The 27923-nt window shown below is 45.1% G+C and overlaps 1 protein-coding gene across 1 annotated transcript in view; it reads right to left on the bottom strand.

Moving 5' to 3' along the window:
• Window positions 1-27462, bottom strand: part of LOC144694285 (uncharacterized) — a 67680-nt gene extending 40218 nt beyond the window's left edge. Inside the window, exons 1-5 of the mRNA XM_078564621.1 lie at window positions 27045-27462; window positions 18012-18076; window positions 16145-16228; window positions 15434-15562; window positions 10032-10127 (exon numbers count right to left, since the gene is read on the bottom strand). Of these exons, the coding sequence (XP_078420747.1) occupies window positions 10032-10127; window positions 15434-15562; window positions 16145-16228; window positions 18012-18076; window positions 27045-27462 (792 nt within the window). The remainder of the gene's footprint in view (window positions 1-10031; window positions 10128-15433; window positions 15563-16144; window positions 16229-18011; window positions 18077-27044) is intronic.
• Window positions 27463-27923: the final 461 nt, after the last annotated feature.

Below are 27923 nucleotides of genomic sequence, written 5' to 3' on the forward strand. Positions count from 1 at the left end.
GGGAATTAAAAAGCAGGACCTCAAAAGCAGTAATCTCAGGATTACCCCCATTGAGCTAGTGAGCATTGGAATAGGAGGACTGAGTGATTGAACACGTGGCTGGAGAATTGATGTAGGAGGGAGGGCATCAGTTTTCTGAGGCATTAGGACCAGTTCTGAGGCAGGTGGTATCTGTACAAGATGGACGGGCTGCACCTTAGCAGGACAGGTACTAACATTGCAGGGAGATTTGCTAGTGCTGTTGGGGAGGTTTTAAGTTGGTTTGTCATGGGGATGGGAACCTGAGGGGGAGCTCAAATTGGAGGAAAGTAAAGTTGAAAACAGGATGTGGAAATGTAGCAAGTGAAATTAGAAAGCAGGTGAAACAAAGGCAAGCATCAACCAGGCTTAGAATATGGAATAACTTCAAAAAGACAAAGTTAAGGGCACTCTACCTGAATGCACGCAGCATTCGCATCAAGGCAGGTGATTTAAAGGCACAAATAGAGGTAAATGGATATGATCTAATTGCCATTACAGAAACATAGCTACAGGGTGAGCAAGACTGGGAACTGAATATTCAACATTTATGAAGGACAGGCAAAAAGGAAAAGGGGGTAGTGTTGTGCTGACAAAAGATGGGATCAGTACATTAGTAAGGGAGGATCTCAGATCAGAAGAACAAAATGTAGAAACTGTTTGGGTGGAGCTAAGAACCTGGAAGGGGAAACAAACATTGGTAGGATAAAAGCAAAATACTGAGGATCTGGAAATCTGAAACAAAAACAGAAAATGCTGGAAAAACTCAGCAGGTCTAGCAGCACCTGTGGAGAGAGAAATAGAGTTAACGTTGCGAGTCCGCATGGCTCTAAAGAAGGGTCATACGGACTTTAAATGTTAACTCTGTTTCTCTCTCCAGAGATGCTGCTAAACATTGGTAGTTGTTGTTTATAGACCACCAGACAGGAGCGGTAGTGTGGGACATGGTATTAACCAGGAGATTAGAGAAGCATGAAGCATGGATAATACAGTAATCATAGGTGACTTCAATTTGCATATAGACTGAATAAACCTAATGTGCACTGTGGAGGACGAGTTTCTGGGGTGTGTTAGGGGTGGTTTGCTAGAGCAGTATGTTGAGGAACCAGCTAGAGAACAGGTTACTTTAGATCTAGTATTATGTAATGAAAAAGAGCTAATTAATAATCTTTTTGTAAAAGAATCTTTAGGGATGAGTAACCATAATATGATAGAATTTTACATTATCTTTGAAAGTGAGGTCGTTCAATCTGAAGTCAGGGTGTTAGATTTGGACAAAGGAAATTATGAAGGTATGAAAGACAAATTGGTTGAGGTGGATTGGGAAAATACATTAAAAGGTATGACAGTACACAAGCAATGGGTAGTCTTTAAAGAATTATTACATAGTTTACAGCAACTATACATTCCTTCAAGGCTCAAAAACACAAAAGGAAGTCAGTCAAATATGGCTAACAAGAAAGTTAAGGATTGTGTAAGATTAAAGGAAAAGGCCTATATAGTTGCCAGAAGTAGTAGTGAACTTGAAGATTGGGAGAGTTTTAGAAACAGCAAAGGAGGACCAAGAAACTGATCAAGAAAGGGAAAATAGAATATAAACGTAAACTAGCAAAAAACATAAAAATGGACTGTAAAAGCTTCTATAGGTATATGAAAAGGAAACGTTTGGCTAAGACAAATGTGGGTCCATTACAGGCAGAGTCAGGAGAATTCATAATGGGGAATAGAGAAATGGCAGGGACGCTAAATGATTACTTTGTGTCTGTCTTCATTGAGGAAGATACAATAAATCTCCAAGAGTTAGAGATCCAAGGGACTAAGGAGAATGAGGAATTGAAAGAAATTAGTATTAGTAAGCAGGATGTATTGGAGAAATTAATGGGATAGAAGGTTGATGAGTCCATGGACTTGATATTCTACATCCTAGAGTGTTGAAAGAGATTGATATGGAGATAATGGATCTCTGGTGATTGTTTCCCAAAACTCTATAGATTCTGGAGCTGTTCCTGCAGATTGAAAGGTAGCAAATATCATCCTACTATTTTCAAAGGGAGGGAGAGAGAAAATGGGGAACTACAGACCTTTTAGCCTTACATCAGTAGTAGGGAAGCTGCTAGAATTTATTATAAAGGGTGTGATAAATGGACACTTGGTAATAATGATGTGATTGGGCACAGTCAGCATGGATTTGTGAATGGGAAATCACGTTTGACGAACTTGTTGGAGTTTTTTGAGGATGTTACTAACAAAATCGATAAAGGAGAGTCGATGGGCGCAGTATACTTGGATTTTCAGAAGGCTTTTGATAAAGTTTCCCACAGGAGGTTGGTTAGCAAAATTAAAGCTCATGAGATAGGAGGTAATATATTGGCATGGATTAATCATTGGCTAACAGGCAGAAAACAGAGAGTAGGAATAAATGGGTCATTCTTGCGTTGACAGTCTGTGACTCGTGGGGTAACACAAGGATCAGTACTTGGGCTCCAGCTGTTCATAATATATATCAATGATTTGGATGTGGGAACCAAATGTAATATTTCCAAGTTCGCAGATGACACAAAACTAGGTGGGAATGTGTGTTGTGAGGAATATGCAAAGTGCATACAAGGGGATTTGGACTGACTTAGTGAGTGGGCAAGAACATAGCAAAAAATGTGAGGTTATCCACTTTGGTAGGAGGAACAGATGTGCTGAATATTTATTAAATGGTAAGAGATTAGAAAGTGTCGATGTACAAAGGGACCTGGGTGTCATAGTCAATAAGTCGTCAAAAGATAACACAGGTGCAGCAGGCAATTAGGAAGCTAATGCAATGTTAGCCTTTATCGCAAGAGGATTTGAGTACAAGAGTATTGAAGTCCTGCTTCAATTCTACAGAACCTTGGTTAGACCTCGCCTGGAGTACTGTGTGCAGTTTTGGTCCCCTTAGGAAGGACATTATTGCCATAGAGAGAGTGTAACAAAGGTTCACCAGGCTTGTTCCCAGGATGGCGGGATTGTCCTGTGAAGAGAGATTGGGGAACTGAGCCTGTATTCTCTAGAGTTTCAAAGAATGAGAGGTGATCACATTGAAACCTACAAAATATTTAAAGGGATAGACAGGGTAGATGTAGGTCAGATGAATGGTTAATAGGTAGATATCCATTTACCGAATCAGGCAGCAGATGACATTTTGTGAATCACCACTGTTTTATTGTTAAACTATAGTTCAGTACAAATGCCAGTTTCCAGTCTTCCCTCCTGTATCCTTTCCCTGTCCAGAAGCAACACCCACCCCCCCACTCCACACTGGGGAAAAACCCAGCTCTTAAGTATGGGCTTCAATGAGCATCTCCTGCTCTCAATTGACGCTGAAGGGTGAACTGGTTTACTCTTAATATCCAATTTTTATTTCTTTCTTTCTTTTTATTTATTTCTTTTTATTTTATTCTTTTATTTATTTGTTAATTTTTAAAAAATTTTTTCTCAAACACCCTCCCCCCACAGGGCCATCTGTCACTTGTTTCTATGATGTGTTTTCACAGAGCGCTGACCCTTGTTCTGCTAATAACACATTACCTTTAACCCACTATTAACACCTTCTTTACTCTTTACCAATACCATTAACCCTCCTTTTGTCTTGTGTCCATGACATCTTTGTCAATCTCTCCTTAGCTGCCACCTATCCCTGACCTTCTATCTTGTTCCAACCACTCCATTCTGTCTTAAACAGTATAAAATCCATCACATTTCTACTTCTCTTTAGCTCTGAAGAAGAGTCATTTGGACTTGAAAAATTAACTCTGTTTCTCTCTCCACAGATGGTGCCAGACTTGTTGAGTTTTACCAGCATTTTCTTTTTATTTCAGATTTCCAGCTTCCTCAGTATTTTGCTTTTATTTTACTCTTGAAGGGACCTGCATTTCAAACATTGTCAGGGGAGTCTAGAACCAGGAGACACAATTTCAAAATAAGGGGGAAGCCACTTAGGAACGAGATGAGGAGAAATTTTTTTACTCAAAGGGTTGTGAATCTTTGGAATTCTCTACCCCAGAGGGTTATGGAAGGTCAGTCATTGGGTATGTTTAAAGCAGAGATTGACAAATTTCTAAATACCAATGACGTAAAGGGATATGGGGATAGTGCTGGAAAAAGAAGTTGAAGTGGATGATCAGCCATGACTGTATTGAATGGCAGAGCAGGCTTGATGGGCTGAATGGCCTTCTCCTGCTCTTATGTTGCTTTGTTCCTACACCAGCGCTGTAACTGTACTGGAACAGTTTAGCTACTAGTGCGGCTAGTTCAGGATCCAAAGTTTTAAGCATTACAGTCAGACTGGTTGTCAGAGCCTATAGCTTTTGCTGTGTCCTGTGATTCAGCCATTTCTTGACATCACATGGAGTGAATTGAATTGACTGAAACTTGGTATCTGTGAAAATGGGGAACTTGAGAGGAGGTTCAAATAGATCATCTGCTCAGCACTACTGGCTGAAGATCATTGTAAACATTCAGCCTTGTCTTTTGCACTAATGTGCTGGGATTCCCCATCATTGAGCATGTGGATATTTGTAAGCCACCTCCTCCTGTTTGATTGTCCACCATTCATTGCTGGATGTAACAGGACTGAAGAGCTTTGATCCGATCTGTCAGTTGTGGGATTGCTCAGCACTTTCTATGGCATTCTGCTTTCAATATCTTTCATACATGTCGTCCTCTGTTGTATCTTCACCAAGTTGGTACCTCATTTTAAGTACACTCAGTTGGGATCCTGGCATGTGCTTCTACACTCCTCATCGAACCAGTGTTGGTTGATAGTAATGTGCAGTCAGGGATATGTTGGGCCAAAAGGTTGCAGATTGTGGTGGAACCCAATTCTGATGTAGCTGATGGCTCACGTACCTCATGAATGCCCAGTTTTGAATTGCTGGATCTGTTCTGAATCTATCCTGGTGGTAGTGCCACACAAAACGATGGAGGGTATCCTCCATGTGAAGATGTGACTTTGCCTCCACAAGGACTGTCTGGTTTTCGCTTCCACTGATACTATCATGGACAGATGCATCTGTGGCATCTAGATTGGTGAGGACAAAGTCAAACAGATTTCCCCTCATGTTGGTTCTCTCACCACCTGCTGCAGGTCCAAGCTGCTAGATATGTCCTTAAGTACTTAATCAATTCATCAACAATGATACTAAATGTTTTGTTTTCTATTCAGGGTTCTTCAGGGTTTGTCTATTTCCCTAAGAAAGCTACTTAGTAGTAGTTTGTAAAAATCATTATTATTTATTTACAGTACGAGGTACATCTCAGTAACTCAACATGAGGTTGGACTTGTCCTTCCCTCCAGATCTCTTTGGCACTCACCTTAAATCAGTGCTCCCTGGTTTCCATCCTTCTGTTAATGGGAAGAGTTTCTCTCTACCTACTATGTCCAGACCACCCAAACCCCTCCCGTATGCCCCTGCCCCGCTCCCCCACCGATGATTTTGAACACCTTACCAAATCTCCTTTTATAAATAATAAATAATAAAAAGGATAAATGGGTCTTTTTCTGGATGGCAAGCTGTAACTAGTGGGGTGCCACAGGGTTCGATCCTTGGGCCCCAACTATTTACAATCTATATTAATGACTTGGATTCAGGGATAGAAGGTACTATAGCTAAATTTGCAGATGACACCAAAATCGTGGGAAAGTAAGTTGCAAGGAAGAAGTAAGAAATTTACAAATGGATAAGGACATTAGGTGAATGGGCCAAAATTTGGCAGATGGAGTTTAACGTGGATAACTGTGAGGTTATCCATTTTGGTCAGAAGAATAAAAAGGTGACTTATTATTTAAATGGAGAGAAACTTCAGTGCAGAGGGATCTGGGTGTCCTCGTGCATGAATCGCTGAAAGCTAGTATACAGGTACAGCAGGTAATAAGGAAGGCAAATGGAATTCTGGCATTTATTTCTAAAGGAATAGAGTATAAAAATAGGGAAGTGTTGTTGCAAGTGTACAAGGCATTGGTGAGACTGCACCTGGAGTACTGTGCACAGTTTTGGTCCCCTTACTTGAGGAAGGATGTAGTTGCACTGGAGGAGATTCAGAGGAGGCTGACTGGATTTATTCCAGAGATGTGGGGCTTGTTTTATGAGGAGAGATTGAGCAGTTTAGGCCTATACTCACTAGAGTTTAGAAGGATGAGAGGAGATCTAATTGAGGTATATAAAATGCTAAAGGGGATAGACAAAGTAGATGTGGAGCGGATGTTTCCCCTTCTGGGGAATTCTAGAATGAGGGGCCATAGTTTTAGGCTAAGGGATGGTAGATTTAAATCAGAGATGAGGAGGAATTACTTTTCTCAAAGGGTCGTGAATCTGTGGAATTCACTACCTCAGAGTGCAACGGATGCCAGGACGCTGAATAAATTTAAGGAGGAGATAGACAGGTTTTTAATTAGTAATGGGTTGAAAGGTTATGGGGAGAGGGCGGGAAATTGGAGTTGAGGCCGAAATGAGATCAGGCATGATCGTAATGAATGGCGGGGCAGGCTCGAGGGGCTGAATTGCCTACTCCTGCTCCTAGTTCTTATGTTCTCCTCTCAACCTTCTTTTCTGGAAGGAGAACAGTGCCAACTTCTCCAACCTATCCAGATAACTGAAGTCACTCATCCCTGGAACCGGTCTCACAAATCTTTTCTGCACTCTCGTTAATGCCTTCATATCTCTCCTAAAATGAGCTGTCCAGAATTGGACACAGCACTCTGAGACTGTGACTAGTTGAGACTGGACCAGTGTTTTAGGTGTTCATCTAACTTTCTTGCTTTCTTACACTATGCCTCTATTTATAAAGCCCAGGATCCGGTCAGTATTATTAACCACTTTCTCAACCTGCCTTGCCACTTTGAATGATTTGTGGACATATACACCCTGGTTACTCTGTTCCTACACCCCTTTTAGAATTGTGTCCTTTATTTTATACTGCCTGTTCTCATTCTTCCTACCAAAATGATTCACTTCATTAAATTTCATCCGCCATTTGTTCACCTCTTCACCACCTGTCTATGCCCTCTTGAAGTTTATCACTATCCTCTTCATAGTTCACAATACTTTTAAGTTTTGTGTCATTCTTAAATTTTGAAACTTGGCCCTGCACACCCAAATTTAGGTGTTCAATATTGTGATGACCTACGTGCTGGGAAAAAAAACTATATTTTCTTTTGTGCAATGTCCCTTTAAGACCAAAGTGGGCTGATCAGTACCCAATACAGGGTATTGTTGCTAATTCTTTAACTGTTCCTTTTATAAGATTAAAATATGGCTACGTTAATGGTCTTGTTACAAAATAACACATGAATAGGAGCAGTCGACCATACTCTATCTCATCTATTCAAAATGTTTATGGCTTCAACTCCGCTCTCCTGCCTGATCCCCAGACCCCTTCACATCTTTCCTAAAGTGTGGTGTCCAGAACCGGATGCAATGCTCCAGTTGAGGCCGAACCTGAGTTTTATACAGGTTTAACATAACTTTCTTGCTTTTGTTCTCCATGTCCTGAATTTTTGCACAGATGGAGGGGCTCTCCAGCTTAGGAAAAAAGGCACTGGAGGTCCAAATCTGTAAGTCCCATCCCAAACCCCACCCCCACCATTTTTGCAGGGGAGGGGAGTGCAGGCAGGTTGGACTTTGCAAATCCATGGCTCACAGAGGCAATTTCAAATGTTAAAGTGCAGCTGCCTTCTTTCAGATCCAATTTTTATTGGTCTGATGTCCAATGCATGACTTGTAAACTTTAAGCCCATCAGGAGAAGGTCTAAACTTAGCAGAGTTCTTTGGAGAGGTAGAATACCCTTTTGGATATAGTTCCAGAACACCTTTGGGAGAGGTGAGATGCCCTTTGGGAGAGGTAAGGTGTCTTTTGGGAGAGGTCAAGTTGCCTTTGGGATATTAAAAGTCGACATGCGTGTACATAAAAAAAGTGGATAAACTCATTGGGACTGTCAAGGGAGCTGTCAAGCTGTCAAGGCATTTAAATCTCTTTCCTTTTAAATATTTGAAAAACTTTCTGTGGTATTAAAAAACCAGTGCTTGCAATTTCACTCTACCTGTAACATAAGCCGAAGGGTTTTCATTAAAGGGTTAGTGCTGCATGATTGATTTCACAACTTATCATTATCACAGTGGGGTGCCTGTCAGTTCACAATTTGATTGACAGCTCCAAGTGCTTATAAAATCTTTGAAGTCGGACTACGGATACAAATGTTTGTTGTTGTAAGGGATTAAGTGGTTTAAGGAATTTAAACATTACTGAGTGGGTTTTTATCAGTGAGATTCTTTGTAATTAGCGAATTCATGAATAGACACAAAACTTTATTTTATTTCCTCTCAGCATAGGTCCTCAGGTCTGCCCATGGTGGATACTGGGTGAATTGGCATGGAGGGTGTCAGGTAAAAGGGTAGTGGTTGGGGGACCATGGGTTGGCATGAGTTGGCACTAAGTTGGCATGGTGCTAAAAGGCCCATGGGAGATTGGTGGAGTAACACAGGTTGGCATGGAGGGTATGAGGGGCCACGGGGTGAGGGTGGGGGCATGAGGTGGCATGGGTTGGCATGAATTAGGCATGGGGAGTGTGTGGGGTGGGGGTGTGTGACAGGTGAGGGCTGATTTTTGGGGGGGATTTTGTAACTGGAGCAAAGTGCGAGATCACCGAGGTCAGCCTTTTGCCTAGCCCGTCTCTACACCTGGGAGACCCTGTGCTGCCTCCAAACTGTCACCGAGGACAGTGGGCCTGAATCTCGTTACACCCCACTCTCCTCCCCCTGAATGAAAATTGAAACTTCCGGGGCTATTTTCCAGGAGTCCAGTTCATGGAGCCAGGAATTCGGGAGCGAAATTTCAGGCCTATGCTCCATGCTGATGCTTTATTAACCTTGTTCTCAACCTGTTCTGCCTTCAATAATTGAATTGCATATTCCCACAGGCCCCTCTGTTCCTACACCCCTTTCAGAATTGTGGTCTTTATTTTATATTGCCTCTCAATGCTCTTCCTACCAAAGTGAATCACTATGTGCTTCTCTGCATTAAATTTCAACTTTTAGTGGTCTGCCCATTCCACCAACCTGTTTATGACCTTTTGAAGTTCTACACTATCCTCCTCACAGTTCACAACACTTCCATATTTTGTATCATCTGCAAATTTTAAAATTGTGCCCTGTACACCAAGGTCTAGGTCATTAATAAAATCAGGAAGAACACTGACCACTGGGCAAGTCCACTATAAACATTGCTCCAGTCTGAAAAACAACATTTAACCACTACTCTCTGTTTCCTGTCACGCAACCAATTTCATATCCATGTTTCTACTGTCCTTTTTATTCCATTAGCCCTAACTTTGCTCACAAGTCTGTTGTATGGCACTTTATCAAATGCCTTTTCGAAGCCCATGTACACCACATCAACAGGATTACTCTCATCAATCCTCTCTGTTACTTCATCAATAAACTCAAGCAAGTTAATTAAACACAATTTTCTCTGAAAAAACTCCATGTTGGATTTTCTTAATTAACCCTCATCGCCCAAGTGACCAGTAATTTTGTCCTGAATTATTGTTTCTAGAAGCTTCCCACCACTGAGATTAAATTGACTAACCTGTAGTTGTTGGGCTTATCATTATGTACTTTTTGAATAACTATGGGGTACGCTATTTGAGTTCTTGCATTGTGCAATGAGAAAGAGTTAATACCTTATAGTAAAAGAGCCTCTAGGAAAGAGTGATCATAATGTCATCATATTTAATATTGAGTTTGAAAATAATTTATTTAAGTCTGAAACAAAGATATTAAATCTGAACAAAGCCAGCTATTTGTGTGAAATGGCTGAGGTAGATTGGGGAACTAGCTTAAAATATATAATGATAGATAAATAATGGCAATCATTGAAAGAATTAATTCATAATTTACGACAAGTATACATTCCCATAAGGAATAAAAACCCCACAGGAAAAGTGGCTAAGAAGACAAATTTCCTCACTGAGTGACCCCACACTGTACCTGAATAGTGTAAAGGATAGGCCGACCAACATCAATGGCTTTGAGAGTCTTGTTGTAGTTTAGAACCGTTGCTAAAGCAATCAAGCTTTGAATTCCCTGAAAACGCAGAATAAAAAGAATTATCAATTCTACACCAGAAATAATAAAGCTATCCTGCAGATAGTGCAACTTAAACTGAGAAGAGGAAAAAAGACTTGAACCAGCTTCAAATGGAGATGGTTTTTATGACAAAACATTTACCTAACAGTTTTAACGTAATTTAAAATCTCAATATTTCAGTGAGAAGGGCACAATAACGAGACAGATACAGGTTGGAAATGGTAGGAGAGAAAATTATAGAAAAATAGAGGGTGTAGATGGTGTAGTGGTATTGTTGCTAGATTAATAATCCAGAGACCCATATAATGATCTGGGGGCCAGGTTCAAATCCCAGCACAGCAGATGGTTGAATTTGAATTCAATAAAAATCTGGAATTAAAAGTCCAATAAAAACCATTGTTGATTGTTGCAAAACCCCATCTGGTTCACTAATGTCCTAGAGGGATGTCATACCTAACAAATTTGATTGAATTTTTTGAGGAGGTGACCAGGTGTGTAGATGAGGATAGTGCAGTTGATGTAGTTTATATGGATTTCAGCAAAGCCATTGACAAGGTTCCACATGGGAGACTTATAAAGAAGGCAAATGCACATGGGATACAGGGTAATTTGATAAGGTGGATTCAAAATTGGCTTAGTTGTAGGAGACAGAGGGTGATGACAGAGGGATGCTTTAGTGACTGCAAGCCACTGTGCTGGGTCCCCTATTATTCGTCATTTATATAAACGACATAGATGACTATGTGGGAGGAAGATTAGTAAGTTTGCAGATGACACAAAGATTGGCCGTGTGGTTAGCAGTGAGGTTGAGTGTCTTGGGCTACAGGAAGATATAGACGGGATGGTCAAATGGGCAGATAAGTGGCAGGTGGAATTTAACCCTGAAAAGTGTGAGGTGATACACTTTGGAAGGAGTAATTTGACAAGGAAGTATTCAATGAATGGCATGACACTAGGAAGTTCTGAGGAACAAAGGGACCTTGGCGTGTGTGTCCATAGATCTCTGAAGGCAGAGGGGCATGTTAGTGGGGTGGTGAAAAAGGCATATGGGACACTTGCCTTTATCAATCGAGGCATAGGTTACAAAAGTAGAGAGGTCATGTTGGAGTTGTATAGAACCTTAGCGAGGCCACAGCTGGAGTACTGTGTGCAGTTCTGGTCGCCACATTATAGGAAGGATGTGATTGCACTGGAGGGGGTGCAGAGGAGATTCACCAGGACGTTGCCTGGGATGAAACATTTAAGTTATGAAGAGAGGTTGGATAGACTTGGGTTGTTTTCGTTGGAGCAGAGAAGACTGAGGGGCGACCTGATCGAGGTGTACAAGATTATGAGGGGCATGGACAGGGTGGATTGGGAGCAGCTGTTCCCCTTAGTTGAAGGGTCAGACACAAGGGGACATAAATTGAAGTTGAGGGGCAGGAGGTTTAGGGGGGATGTGAAGAAAAACATTTTTACCCAGAGGGTGGTGACGGTCTGGAATGCGCTGCCTGGGAGGGTGGTGGAGGCGGGTTGCCTCACATCCTTTAAAAAGTACCTGGATGAGCACTTGGCACGTCATAACATTCAAGGCTATGGGCCAAGTGCTGGTAAATGGGATTAGGTAGTTAGGTCAGGTGTTTCTCACGTGTTGGTGCAGACTTGATGGGCCGAAGGGCCTCTTCTGCACTCTGTGATTCTGTGAAATTTGCCTTCCTTACCTGGTCTGGTCTACATGTGACTCCAGGCCCACAGCAATGTGGTTGAAATGGCCTAGCAACCACTCAGTAACAAACCGCCTCAAAGACACAAAAAAGGAATGAAACCGGACGGACCACCCGGCATCAACCTAGGCACCGGAAACAACAACAGCAAACTCAGCCCTGTCAACCCTGCAAAATCCTCCTTACTAACATCTGGGGGCTAGTGTCAAAATTGGGAGAACTATCTCACAGACCATTCAAGCAACAGCCTGACATAGTCATCCTCACGGAATCATACCTTACAGACAATGTCCCAGACACCACCATCACCATCCCTGGGTCTGTCTGTCCCACCGGCAGGACAGACCCAGCAGAGGTAGCAGAATGGTAGTATACAGTCGGAGGGAGTTGCCCTGGGGGTCCTCAACATCGACTCTGGACCCCATGAAGTCCCAGAGAATCAGGTCAATCATGAGCAAGGAAACCTCCTGCTGATTACCACATATTGCCCTTCCTCAGCTGATGAATCAGTGCTCCTCCATGTTGAACATCACCATCACTGAGGGTGGCAAGGGAGCAGAATGTACTCTGGGTGGGGGACTTCAATGTCCATCACCAAGAGTAGCTCAGTAGCACCACTGCTAGAGGACATAACTGCTAGACTTAGTCTGTGGCAGGTGGTGAGGGAACAAGCAAGAGGGAAAAACATATTTGACCTCATCCTCACCAATCTATCTGTTGCAGATGCATCTGTCCATGACAGTATTGGTAGGAGTGACCACTGCACAGTCATTGTGGAGGCAAGGTTCCACCTTCACATTGAGGATACCCTCCATCGTGTTGTGTGCACTACCACCATGCTAAATGGGATAGATTTTAAACAGATCTAGCAACTCAAGACTGGGCATCCATGAGGCGCTGTGGGCCATCAGCTGCAGCAGAATTGTACTCAAACACAATCTGTAACCTCATGGCCCAGCATATCCCCCACTCTACCATTACCATCAAGCCAGGGGATCAACCCTGGTTCAATGAAGAGTGCAGGAGGGCATGCCAGGAGCTGCACCAGACATACCTAAAAATGAGGTGTCAACCTGGTGAAGCTACAACACAGGACTACTTGCGTGCCAAACAGCATAAGCAGCAAGTGACAGACAGAGCTAAGTGATCCCACAACCAACGGATCAGGTCTAAGCTCTGCAGTCCTGCCACATCCAGTCGTGAATGGTGGTGGACAATTAAACAACTCACTGGAGGAGGAGGCTCCACAAATATCCCCATCCTCAATGATAAGGAGCCCAGCACAGCAGTGCAAAAGATAAGGCATTCACAACAATCTTCAGTCGGAAGTGCCGAGTGGATGATCCATCTTGGCCTCCTGCGGAGGTCCCCAGCATCAGATGTCAGTTTTCAGCCAATTCGATTCACTCCACGTGATATCAAGTAATGGCTGAAAGCACTGGATACTGCAAAGGCTATGGGCCCTGACAATATTTGGTAATAGTACTGAAGTCTTGTGCTCCAGAACTTGCCACGCCCCTAGCCAATCTGTTCCAGTACAGCTACAACACTGGCATCTACCCAACCAAGTGGAAAATTGCCCAGGTATGTCCTGTACACAAAAAGCAGGACAAATCCAACCCGGCCAACTACCGCCCCATCAGTCTACACTCGATCATCAGCAAAGTAATGGAAGGGGTCATCAACAGTGACCCCTTCCAACGAGCGGCACTTGATTAGCAATAACCTGCTCACTGATGCCCAGTTTGGATTCCGCCAGGGCCATTCAGCTCCTGACCTCGTTATAGTCTTGGTTCAAACATGGACAAAAGAGCTGAACTCCCGAGATGAGGTGAGAGTGACTGCCCTTGACATCAAGGCAGCATTTGACCGAGTGTGGCATCAAGGAGCCCAAACAAAACTGGAGTCAATGGGAATCAGGGGGGAAACTCTCTGCTGGTTGGAGTCATACCTAGCACAAAGGAAGATGGTTGTGGTTGTTGGAGGTCAGTCACTTCAGCTCCAGGACATCACTGCAGGAGTTCCTCAGGGTAGTGTCCTCGGCCCAACCATCTTCAGCTGCTTCATCAATGACCTTCCTTCCATCATAAGGTCAGAAGTGGGGATGTTCGCTGATGATTACACAATGTTCAGCATCATTTCCGACTCCTCAGATACTGAAGCAGTCCGTGTCCAAATGCAGCAAGACCTGGACAATATCCAGTCTTGGACTGACAAGTGGCAAGTAACATTCGTGCCACACAAGTGCCAGGCAATGACCATCTCCAACAAGAGAGAATCCAACCATAGCCCCTTGATGTTCAATGGCATCACCATCACTGAATCCCCCACTATCAGCATCCAGAAACTGAACTGGACTAGCCATATAAATACTGTGGCTACAAGAGCAGGTCAGAGGCTAGGAATCCTGTGACGAGTAACTCACCTCCTGACTCCTCAAACCCTGTCCACCATCTACAAGGCACAAGTCAGGAATGTGATGGAATACTCCCCACTTGCCTGGATGAGTGCAGCTCCCACAACACTGAAGAAGCTGGACACCATCCAGGACAAAGCAGTCTGCTTTATTGGCACCCGATCCACAAACATTCACTCCCTCCACCACCGATGCGCAGTACCAGCAGCATGTACTGACACATGCACAGATACACACAGAAACACACACAAATACACTGACACACACAAATACACGCACTGACAGATACACACTGAAACACACACAAATACACACACTGACAGATACACATGGATACACACTGAAACACACATAAATACACTGACACACACAAATACACACACTGACGGATACACAGATACACACAAACACACACAAATACACTGACACACATAAATACACACACTGACAGATACACACATACACACACTGACATGCACAAACACTGACACCCACATCACTGACACACGCACACAACAACATGTACAAACACTGGCATGTACACACACTGACTTACATTTACACACTGGCACACAGGCCCACACACAAGACACACACATGAATATACACTAATGCATTTTCAGATATAAACTGATGTATGCATGTGCTGGTACCTGGGCACAAACTGCCATATACACACACAACACAAACTGCCATGCACACACTAACACACACAAATTTGTAGACACTGACACACACATTAACATGCACTGACACACAAACAACTGTGCATGCACACAAACCGACACAAGTTCACACACTGACAAGCACACACTGGTACATGCACTCATGCTTATAGGTGCCCACACATTGATATACGCTCACACTGACACACTTCTACATTAACACACACTGACACAGAGACACACTGGCATACCTGCAAACTGACATGCTCTCATACACACTAACACATATGCACTGACAATCTGACATACACATGCTGAGACACAATAACATGTGTATAGAATGGACAGTACTGAGGCTCATGTCTCTCCTCTCTGCAGCTTTTGCTTCGCTGGCTGATTCCACCATTAACCCCTCGATCACACAATCCGTGTGCCATGAGTTAGCTCAGAGATCCTGAGCAGCTGCTCGTTGGTCAATAGTGAATGGTTTGTGTTACTGAATCTTACTGAGCGACTCACCAAATCACAGTCACCGAGATCTAGTGATTCCAATGTCTTGTTTAGTTGAAGCATTGTTGCAAAGTGCATTCCGCCTGTATTGCCAATTTTATTTCCAGTCATCCTCAGAGTCTTCAGTGTTCTGTTTAACTGCATTAAAAGATTTTATTTACATTGAGTTTGTGTCCTTGTAATTTGCAAATAAAGTTTCATTAAAGGAATTTTAACTCAAATCTTTTTATCTCCCACAATGCAACTTCAGGACCCAAGCCACAACCCAATTCCAACAAATAATCGTCACCTTTGATCGCATTTGAAACATCCCCCAATCCAGGACCTGCTCAAACCCCTCCCTAGTTAGGAAAACCCCCGTACCCACCCCCCTCCCCACCCCACCCTGTGAGCAACACTTAATCCAAAAGCCAAAGCAGAATGAAAGAGACAGAAATCCCAACACACCGGCTCTTGGTCCAGTAGCATATTGACCCCATCACGAGGGTAAATCACACCCAAACCAGCCTTAGCCTGTCCTCCTCTCACAAATTTCCATTGGACATTAACCCCTGCTTCCGGTGGGTCAGAGAGGCCCCCTGTGACAGCAGCAACTTGAGTACGACATCTATTGTCATGTGCAAGGCCTCAGTCTGTGATCAACATAAAGTGCCTGTCGAGCTCTCAGAGCAGAACTGGTTACATTCCATCGTGTGATGGCTGAGAATTTCAGATACTCACCTGCAGACCTTTAGCCAACCATTCAGCTCCACTGCAGCCAATCTCATTGCACATGAGGTTGAGATCAGTAAATGTGCTGGTTTCCTAGAGGGTGAAGATTCAGATGTGAGAGGGTAACAATGAGCAGGGAGTCACCAGACACACCCACAGAAAGAAGGTTAATACACAGATATTCAGAACACAGGATGAGCTGATTCAAAGCCCTAGTTTTGTTACATCAATCCCAAAAATCCCACTGCCCCATGCTCTCCCCTTATCCTTGTGTCAATCCCAAACTAATCCCACTGCTCTGCTCTCTCCCCCGTTAGCCCTCTATCAATCCCAAACTAATCCCACTGCTCCGCTCCCTCCCCCCATTGCCCTGCATCAATCCCAAACTAATCCCACTGCCCTGCTCTCTGCATAACCCTGTATCAATCCCAAACTAATCCCACTGCCCCGCTCTCTGCATAACCCTGTATCAATCCCAAACTAATCTCACTGCCCCACTCTCTCCCCATTGCTCTGTATAAATCCCAAACTAATCCCACTGCCTCACTTTCTACCCATAGCCCTGTATAAATCCCAAACTAATCCCACTGCCTCACTTTCTACCCATAGCCCCGTATAAATCCCAAACTAATCCCACTGCCCCGCTCTCTCCCCATAGCCCTGTATCAATCCCAAACTAATCCCACTGCTCTGTTCTCTCCCCCTTTAGCCCTGTATCAATCCCAAACTAATCCCATTGCCCCACTCTCTCCCCATAGCCCTGTATCAATCCCAAACTAATCTCTCTGCCCCGCTCTCTCCCCCTTTAGCCCTGTATCAATCCCAAACTAATCCCACTGCCCCGCTCTCTCCCCATAGCCCTGTATCAATCCCCAAACTAATCCCACTGCTCTGTTCTCTCCCCACTTAGCCCTGTATCAATCCCAAACTAATCCCACTGCCCCGCTCTCTCCCCATAGCCCTGTATCAATCCCAAACTAATCCCACTGCCCCGCTCTCTCCCCCTTTAGCCCTGTATCAATCCCAAATTAATCCCATTGCCCCGCTCTCTCCCCCTTTAGCCCTGTATCAATCCCAAATTAATCCCATTGCCCCACTCTCTCCCCATAGCCCTGTATCAATCCCAAACTAATATCTCTGCCCCACTCTCTCCCCCGTTAGCCCTGAATCAATCCCAAACTAATCCCACTGCCCCGCTCTCCCCCCTTAGCCCTGTATCAATCCCCAAACTAATCCTCTGCCCCGCTCTCTCCCCATAGCCCTGTATCAATCCCCAAACTAATCCATTAAATCTAAACATTAGAGAGGGTGCAGAAAAACATCACAGGGATAATTCCAGGGATGAGGAACTTCAGTTACATGGATAGCTTGGAGAAATTGGTATTGTTTTCATTGAAGAAGTGAAGGTTGAAATGATGCTTGATAGAGATATTCAAAATTATGAGGGGTCTCGATAGAGTAGCTAGGGAAAAAATGTTCCCATTGGTGGAAGTATCTTGAACCAGAGGACACAGATTCAAGGTAATTAGAGCAAAAGAAGCAATGGAGACATAAGGAAAACCATTTTCACACAGCGAATGGTTTGTGTCTGGAATGCACTGCCTGAGAGTGTGGTGGAGGCAGGTTCAGTCAAGGTATTCAAGAGGGAATTGGATTATTATCTAAAAAGGAATAATTTGCAGGGTTACGGGGAGAAGATGGGGGAATGGCAGTAGGTGAACTGCTCTTTCAGAGAAGCCAGCACGGATGCGATGGGCCAAATGGTGTCCTTCTGTGCAGTTACAATTCTGTCATTCTGTAATCTCCCACTGCTCTACTCTCTCCCCAAAGCCCAGTATTGACCTCAAACTAATCTTAGTTCATTCCTAACACATACCAGAAGCAATTTTGCAATCATTTCTGCTCCACAGTTTGTTATGTTGTTGTATCTTAAATCAAGGCCTGAAAAATAAAAAGTGAAAAGGAAAATGCTCAGGACACTTCATGAGATGTTTCTTCCTCTTCAGTCCCCAATCCTAAGTGAATCTAAAACAATCCTTGACCTTTGTAAATTGCAGTATCAGGAAGATCATCAAACCATGGAAGGAATCCTAAACTAATCCCACTGCCCTGTTCTACCCCCATAGACCTGTATCAATCTCAAACTAATCCCAATTCCCCATCCTGCTGTTTGGGATAGCGCGTGTACCACCATCTTAGATTTCGAGGTGCCATCTGGCATGAAACTAATTTGAGAACATAAGAAACAGGGGCAGGAGTGGGCCAAATGGCCCATCGAGCCTGCTCCACCATTCAACATGATCATGGATGATCCTCTGCCTCATCTCCAAATTCCCGTTCACTCCCCATATCCCTTGATTCCCTGAGAGGTCAAAAGCTGTCTATCTCAGCCTGAAATACATTCAACCATGGAGCATCCAAAACCCACTGGAGTAGAGAATTCCAAAGATTCACAACTCTTTGAATGAAGAAATTTCTCCTCATCTCAGTCCTAAATGATTGGCCCCCTTATCCTGAGACTGTGCCCCAGTGTTCCAGATTCCCCAGCCACGGGAAACAACCTCACAGTGTCTGCCCTGTCAAGTCCCTTTGGAATTTTGTATGGTTCAATGAGACCACATCTTATTCTTCTAAAGTCCAGAGAGTATAGGGGCAATTTACTTATCCTCTCATCATAGAGCAACCTTCTCATCCCGGGAACCAATCTAGTGAACTTTGCTATACAGCCTCCAACGCAGGCATATCCCTCTTTAAATACGAACATATGAATTAAGAGCAGGAGTAGGCCACTCGGCCCCTCGAGCCTGCTCCACCATTCAATAAGATCATGGCTGAATGTAACCTCAACCCCACATTCCTGCCCAATAGCCTTTCACCCCCTTGTTAATCAAGAACCTATCTAGCACTTCCACCGCCTTTTGAGGAAGAGAGTTCCAAAGTCTCACAACCCTCTAAGAGAAACGAATTTCTCCTCATCTATGTCTTAAATGGGTGACCCCTTATTTTAAAACAGTGACCCCCTAGTTCCTAATTCACCCACAAGAGGAAACATCCTCTCCACATCCACCCTGTCAAGACCCCCCAGGATCTTAAAGCTTTCAATCAAGTTGCCTCTTACTCTTCTAAACTCCAGTGGATACAAGCCTAACCTGTCCAACCTTTCCTCATAAGACAACCCGCCCATTGCAGGTATTAGTCTGGTAAACCTTCTCTGAACTGCTTCTAATGCATTTACATTTTCCTTTCAATAAGGAGACCAATACTGTACACAATACTCCAGATGTGGTCTCACCAATGCTCTATACACCTGAAGCATAACCTCCCTACTTTTGTAATCAATTCCCCTCACAATGAAAGATAACATTCTATTAGCTTTCCAAATTACCTGCTGTACCTGCATACTAACCTTTTGTGATTCATGCACTAGGACACCCAGATCCCTCTGAATCTCAGAGCTCTGCAATCTCTCTCCATTTAGATAATAAGCTTCTTTTTTATTCTTCCTGCCAAAATGAATGATTTCACATTTGCCCACATTATACTCCATTTGCCAGATCTTTGCCCACTCATTTAACCTATCTATGTCAGTCTGTACTCTCCTTATGTCCTCTTCACAATTACTTTCCGACCTATTACTATTCCACTCTGTATTCCAGATGTGGTCTCAGCAGAGCCCTGTGCAATTCTAGCAAGATTTCCTTATTCTTTTACTCCAACCTCTGCCAACATACCATATGCCTTCCTAATTTGTATACCTTTTTAAAAAATTATTCTTCCATGAATGTGGGTGTTGCTGGGAAGCCCAGCAATTCTTGCCCATTCCTATTGCTTTTGAAAATGTTGTGGTGAAAACTGAGTGGCTCGTTCGGCCATTTCGGGGGGCAGTTAAAAGTCAGCCACATTGCTGTGGGTATGGAGTCCCATGTAGGTCAGACCAGGTAAGCACAGCAGATTTCCTTCCCTAAAGGACATTGCAGTGAACCAGGTTAGTTTTTAGAATAAAATGTGATAGTTTCACAGTCACCATCACTGAGATGAGTTTTTAACTCCAAATGAATTAATTGAATTTAAACTCCACCAATTACTGCGGTGAGATTTGAACCTATTCGTGCCCCTGAGGCACCAACCTAGGCCTCTGAATTACAGGGTCTGGTGAAAATACCATTATGCCACCATCTTCATATTAGCCACCATATTAGCTTTCTGTGCTCCTTGTATGAGTACAGCCAAGTCCCTCTGACTACCAACATTTATAGGTTTCATATCTTTCAAAAGACAGGCTGCTTTTCTATTCTTATTACCAAAGTGAATAACCTCACACTTCCCACATTATATTCCCCTGTCACCTTGGTGCCCACTCATTTCACCTCCCAGCTTACATGTCCACCTGGCTTTGCATTGTTAACAAACTTAGATACATTACTCTCTGGACGGAGTTGTCCCAGATTTGCACTAAGTATGGTAGAGGGCGGGAAAAACGATGTTTTACCCCCCCGGCCGTAATGGTGGGTTTTCACGCCGCATCATCCCAAACCCACCGCATTAATTAGGCATTCCCAGGATACACGCCGCTTTGATGGCGGACAGGCTCCGATTCGCCTGTCACACCGTCACCTCACCACTTCATCACACCAGGCACCACGTTTAAGGTACAGCCGTGCTCAGCGCTTCCAGCCCTGGACTGCAGCAAAGAAGATATGACCCCAAAAGGCAAGAAGTCCACAGCCCTTGAGCTCCTTTTGGACACTGTTGAGGCCACTGTGATGTCCTCTAGCCCAGCTCTGATCGCAGGATGGGCAGCTACATTATCACTCCAGCTTGGCAGGCGGTGGCAGTGGTGATCGATGCCAACGCTGCACAGAAGAGGTTGACCATCCAATGCAGATAGAGGATGAATGATCTCACCCTTGCAGCTAGGGTAAGGCAACCACCTCATCGCTCTAAACTCACACACTCACAAGCCCATCACACATTCACTGGCATCTCACTCACTGCCAGCTCAAGGGACATCACCACCCACTCTCTCACACACACCCTCACATCTCCATCTGGCCCCATCTCCTCTGGAGACTGCCTCCTCAGCCCTCACCATCCTGAGGCCACTTGCACAAATCAACATGTCCCCCACACACACACTGGGATACCCTCCTTCCCCAGTACAGCCCTCGCCCTGCAGCCTCTTCCCTTGCCTGAGGCCACTTCTCCCCCTTCCCCAAGCAAACCCTAGCCTTCAGCCATTGAAAAGCCGCCCACATACGGCTGGTCTGGCAGGTAGAGAGCTGCCCATGAGCCCCCACTAACAGTGATGTGGTGCTGTCTGTGAAGCCTGGCGCTGATGACTGTGAGTGCTGCCCGAAACAAGGTAGGCAAATCAACCTTTAAGCCCTGAGTAAAGTGCAGCTCACCAAGTGCACACCTTATATATGCTGTTGTGAAACACATCGGCGGGGCGGACGATCCAGCAGTGTGGGGGTGAGTCCGGTGGGCTGGCCTTGTAATGATAGGCTGATGTATTACAATGAGGTTCTCCATGTCCGATGGCGGGGAACGCAGTCTGCCATCAATGAGCTGAGCAGACAATTGCAGACTGGTTTCAAGACCTCGTAAAACTGATTTTTGGTCTTCTCGCCATATTGTCCACTCACGTCAGTGAACACGCCCGACACCAGTGGGCATGGAAAATCTCGGCCACTGTCTCTTCACCTAATTCATTAATAAAGATTGTAAATAGCTGAAGCCCCAGAACTGATTCATGTGGCACTTGGCGTATAAAGGGTTAATAGCTATTATGCTAATAGCTAATATACTTAATCTGTGATGTCAGGTCACATGTCTCTAGAACTCAGGGAGAGACGCTTCCCAAAGGGGCCTCATGCTTATCTGTCCCGTACATAGTTGAAAATAGTTAATTAACATTTGAAGTCCCTGGGTTCCTTGTTTCCAGTGGTCTCTGTTAAACAAGCTCAGGGTCCATTTCTGATGTTATTTCAAGTTGACAGCGGCAAATTAAACAAACCGCAAGGATTCCAGACGAAACGGCTGGTGACAAGAAAGTGAAATCCATCGAGGACACAGCGATGAGGGAATGACTGCAGCAAGGAATCAGAAAGAAAAATGCTAACAGAGTCTCAATACAGTCACTTAAAGTAACTGACAACCATGGAATAATCCTGCCTCTTCCTGACTTCTTTGGTCACGTGGAAGGTCCCAACCAAGCAGCACACTGGGAAAACTGGTGTGGATTCTTCAACAGGTATAGGACTGCTAGGAGCCTGATAAAGAACAGGTTAGCAGACTCCTCTATTCCATCTGCACCAGAACAGATGATATATTAGTCAGGCAGGATGTGAGTGAGGACACAGCCACCTATGAAGGGGTTATTAAGACCATTGATTCATATTTCATGTTTCAGAGGAAGGTTATTATAGACCGGGCTCTCCCAGAAATCCGGAGTAAGTATTGACATTTTCATTTCGTGACCTGTATCGTTTGGCTGATAATTGCGAGTTTGGGGCTCCAGAGGAGGAACTCATTTGAGATGGTATTATTGTGAAGAAGGCTTATCTGACTTCCTGCAGCCCAGAGAATAGCTAACATTATCCAAGGCAGTTCAATTAGCGAGACAAGGCTAAGCTTCAGAGTTTTAACCCAGGGCGATGTGGGGTGAGAGTGGAATCAGGCTACTGACTCAGTCCAGGCTTTTTAAAAAATTCTTTCACGGGACATGGCTGCCACTGCCTAGGCCAGCATTTATTGTCCATCCCGAATTGCCCTTGAGAAGGTGGTGGTACACCCACAGTGCTGTTAGGGAGGGAGTTCCAGGATTTTGACCCAGTGACAGTGAAGGAACAGCGATATATTTCCAAGTCAGGATGGTGAGTGACTTGGAGGGGAACTTCTAGGTGAAGGTGTTCCCATCTATCTGCTGCCCTTGTCCTTCTAGCTGGGAAAGGTTGTGATTCTGTGATTCTGTTTGGAAGCTGCTGTCTAAGGAGCCTTGGTGAGTCACTGCAGTGCATCTTGTAGACGGTACACACTGCTGCTACTGTGTGTCGGTGGTGGAGGGAGTGAATGTTTGTGGATGTGGTGCCAGTCAAGCTCTTTATCCAGTGCTCCCATTGTGGCACCAAAATACCCCATAGGCATGAAGACTGTCCTGCCAAACAGGCAGAGTGCCATGCCTGCTGTTGGCAGGGCTATTTTAAAGTGATGTGCCCCAACCAAAAGCTTCCTACTCAAAAATTTAATAGCGACCAGTCAGATAAAGCAGCATGCAAGAAATAGAGGAGCACAAGGTGCCTTCCTTGGATGAAGTTGCAAAATCCATGGAGACCTCCTGGAGTGCGGATATCACTGCCAATAGCAACAAAACCAATTTTAAGTTGGAAATGGGTGCCAGAGTGTCCATTCTGTCTGATACGGTACAGCGGCTGAGGCCTGAATTTCTCAAACCATCTACGGCTTGACTGCATGGCCCAGGAGCACTCCACTCAAGGAGCAAGGGCAGGTGACTGCCACACTTTGTTATAAGGGAAGAGAAATTACAAACATTCTCTCTGCTATCCCAAATCAGGAATGTTCATGACTGAGCTGGAGAACCTGCTCAGATTTGTAACTTCATTACAAGGATTTGGATGTGGGGATTGAACGTAATATTCCCAAGTTTGCAGATGACCTAAAACTCGATGGAAGTGTGAGTTGTGAGGAGGAAGCAAAGACACTTCAACGGGATTTGGAGAGGTGAAGCGAGTCGGCAAAAATTTGGCAGATGGGATACAATGTGGAGAAATGTGAGGTTATTCAGTTTGGCAGGAAAAACAGAAATACAGAGTATTTCATAAAGGGTAACAGGCTGGGAAGTGTTAAACTTCAAAGGGACTTGGGTGTCCTTGTTCACGAGTCACTGAAAGTAAACAGGCAGGTGTGGCAAGCAATTAAGGCAAATGGTATGTTGGCCTTTATTATAAGAGGATTTGAGTATAGGAGTAAAGATATCTTACTGCAGCTGTACAGGGCCTTGGTGAGACCACACCTGTAGTATCGTGTGCAGCTTTTGTCTCCTTACCTAAGAAAGGATATACTTGCCATACAGGGAGTGCAGCGAAGGTTCACCAGGCTGATTCCTGGGATGGAGAGATTATCCTACGAGCAAGGATTAAATAAACTGGGCCTTTAATCTCTGGAATTTAGAACAATGAGAAGGTGGTCTCATTCAAACATACAAAATTCTTACAGGACTCAATAGGGTAGGTGCAGGAAGGATATTTCCCCTGACTGGGGGTAGTCTAGAACCAGGGGACACAGTCTCAGAATAAGGGGCAGGCTATTTAGGATTGAGATAAGGAGGAATTTCTTCACTCAGAGAGTGGTGAATCTATGGAATTCTCTGCCCCAGAGGCTGTGGAGGATCAGTCATTGAGCATTTTCAATTCTGAGATTGATAGATTTTTATATATGAAAAACATTAAGGGATATGGGGTTAGTGCAGGATTTACCAACACTTGCACCAGGGGAGTCTGACTGGATTTGTGACCAGTGCCGGCCCAGCCAGGTTTTGAGTCAGTCCATTCATCCACACTCCTATCTTGTGCTCTCTGACCATGGTGTCCTCAGGCAGAACAGATCGGCATTAGTGTCCATCAGCAGACAGCCTCTACACGATTAGATTGACTACCCACACGACCGAGAAGACAACCCGTCCAACAATCTAGGTGGTTCACAAGATCCTCCACAAGAACATTGTCTCCTGAACTGTCTCCCAAAGGAAAAAAGAACATGATTCAGCAGATGAGTCAAACTACCACAGCATCTTTCCTTATGACTCAAGGACACAGTAAGAGCCCATGGGATCCAAGGCAAAGTGGCACGTTGGATCCAAACCTGGCTGAGAGGCAGAAAGCAGAGGGTGATGGTCAAGGGATGTTTCTGTGACTGGAAGCCCAATGGGGTTCCACAGGGCTCGGTGCTGGGGCCCTTGCTGTTTGTGGTTTACATAAATCAGTTGGACCTAAATGTAGGGGGTATGATCAAGAAGTTCGCAGATGACACGAAATTGATAGAGTGGTAAATAGTGAGGGGGATAGCCATAAACTGCAGGAGGATATCAATGGACAAGTCAGGCGGGCAGAGCAGTGGCAAATGGAATTCAACCTGGAGAAGTGTGAGGTAATGCACTTGGGGAGGGCTAACAAGGCAAAGGATTACACTATGGTTGGTAGGACCCTGGAAAGTATTGAAGATCAGAGGGACCTCGGTGTACATATCCACAGATTACTGCAGGTAACAGGGCAGGTACATAAGGTGGTTGAGAAGGCATATGGGATACTTGCCTCTATTAGCCGAGGTGTAGAATACAAGAGCAGGGAGGTTATGCTGGAACTGTATAAAACGCTGGTTAGGCCACAGCTGGAGTACTGCGTGCAGTTCTGGTCACCACATTACAGGAAGGATGTGATTGCACTGGAGAGGGTACAGAGGAGATTTACCAGGATGCTGCCTGGGCTGGAGGGTCTGAGCTATGGGGAAAGATTGGATAGGCTGGGGTTGTTTTCCTTGGAGCAATGAAGGTTGAGAGGGGACCTGACAGAGGTGTATAAGATTATGAGGGGTTTAGATAGGATGGATAGGAAGGCACTTTTTCCATTAGTAGAGGGGTCAATAACTAGGGGGCATAGATTTAAGGTAAGAGGTAGAAGGCTAAGAGGGGAGTTGAGGAGAAACATTTTCACCCAGAGGGTGGTGGAAGTCTGGAACTCACTGCCTGAAAGGGTGGTTGAGTCAGAAACTCTCGTAACATTTAATAAGTATTTAGATATTCACTAGCCTCCAGGGCTATGGGCTAAACGCTGGAAAATGGGATTAGTGTAGTCAGATCTTTGTTGACCGGCACTGACACGATGGGCAGAATGGCCTCTTTCTGTGCTGTAAATGCCTATGGGTCTATGAATGGTGACAGTAACTGGCTTGTAGTTTTATTTTTTCTCTCCCTCCTTTCTTGAAAAGCGGCGTTACATATCAATCCGCTGGGACCATCCTGAAATTAGGGAATTTTCGGAAATCATAGTCAGCACATTCACTATCTCTGCAGCTACCTCTTTGTAGGGCATCAGGTCCTGGAGATTTGTCACAGTTTAGTCTCTTAGGTTTCTCTAATAATTTTTCCCCACAGATATTGATTACCTTAAGTTTTTCATTCTTATTAGACCTCTGGTTATCCCCAATGCTAGGGTGTAATTTATGTTTTCTACTGTGAAGACAGACACAAATATTTGTTCAATGTCTCTGCCGTTACATATGAACATACATATGAACATACGAATTAAGAGCAGGAGGAGGCCACTCAGCCCCTCGAACCTGCTCCACTATTCAATAAGATCATGGCAGATCCGAATGTAACCACAGCCCCACATTCCCGCCTACTCCTGATAACCTTTCACCCCCTTGTTAATCAAGAATCTATCTCGTCTGCCCTTAAAAATATTCAAAGACTCTGATTCCACCACCTTTTCAGGAAGAGAGTTCCAAAGACTCACAACCTCTGAGAGAAAACATTTTTCCACATCTCTGTCTTAAATGGGCGACCCTTAATTTTTAAACAGTGGCCCCTAGTTCTAGATTCTCCCATAAGAGGAAACATCCTCTCCACACCCACCCTGTCCAGACCCCTCAGGATCTTATGGGCTGCATCTTCCAGTTGGCGAGCTCGCTCACTGACATGTAAAATAACGCGAGGTGATATCAGGCATGTGTCCCGACATCACCCCGCGTCATTTACATTTTCAGGTCAGCAGGCGCGCAGCCGAATTGGCAACGCGCTCGCCAACCTGTCAATGGCCACTTAAGGCCATTAATAAAGTAATTGAATCAATCAATGGACCTGCCCGTCCAGCCTTAATATTGGCGGGCAGACCGGGAGTCCAGGCCGGCAGACCGAGAGCCAGGCGGGCAGACCGGGAGTCCAGGCGGGCAGACCGGGAGCCCAGGCGGGCAGACCGGGAGACAAGGCGGGCAGACCGGGAGTCCAGGCGGGCAGACCGGGAGCCCAGGCCGGCAGACCGGGAGCCCAGGCCGGCAGACCGGGAGTCCAGGCGGGCAGACCGGGAGCCCAGGCGGGCAGACCGGGAGCCCAGGCCGGCAGACCGGGAGTCCAGGCGGGCAGACCGGGAGTCCAGGCGGACAGACCGGGAGCCCAGGCGGGCAGACCGGGAGCCCAGGCCGGCAGACCGGGAGCCCAGGCGGACAGACCGGGAGTCCAGGCGGGCAGACCGGGAGCCCAGGCCGGCAGACCGGGAGCCCAGGCCGGCTTCCGAAGAAATGTGAAACCTCATCCATGGGCTGGATGAGGTTCCATGAGATTATTAAAATTTGTATTAAATGTCTAAATAAAAGAAATTGACATGTCCCAAGTCACGTGACAGTGGCACATGAGGGGACATGGCAGTAATTTTTTTTTCTAATCTTTATTCAATGTTTCAAACCTGAGCCAATCTCCCTGAAGGCAGCGCTTTGCCTCAGGGAAATGAGTTATGCTCTATTGCGCGCATGCGTGAAAGTGCGCTCCCGACCCAGGGAATCCACACCCCCACCCGCACAGGGAACCCACACCCCCGCCCGCACAGGGAACCCACACCCCCACCCGCACAGGGAACCCACACCCCCACCCGCACAGGGAACGCACCCCCACCCGCACAGGGAACCCACATCCCCACCCGCACCCGCACAGGGAACCCACACCCACACCCGCACAGGGAACCCACACCCCCACCCCCACCCGCACTGGGAACCCACA

The sequence above is a fragment of the Cetorhinus maximus genome, chromosome 19 (genome assembly GCF_964194155.1).
Source record: "Cetorhinus maximus chromosome 19, sCetMax3.hap1.1, whole genome shotgun sequence".
Classification (NCBI taxonomy): Eukaryota; Metazoa; Chordata; class Chondrichthyes; order Lamniformes; family Cetorhinidae; genus Cetorhinus; species Cetorhinus maximus.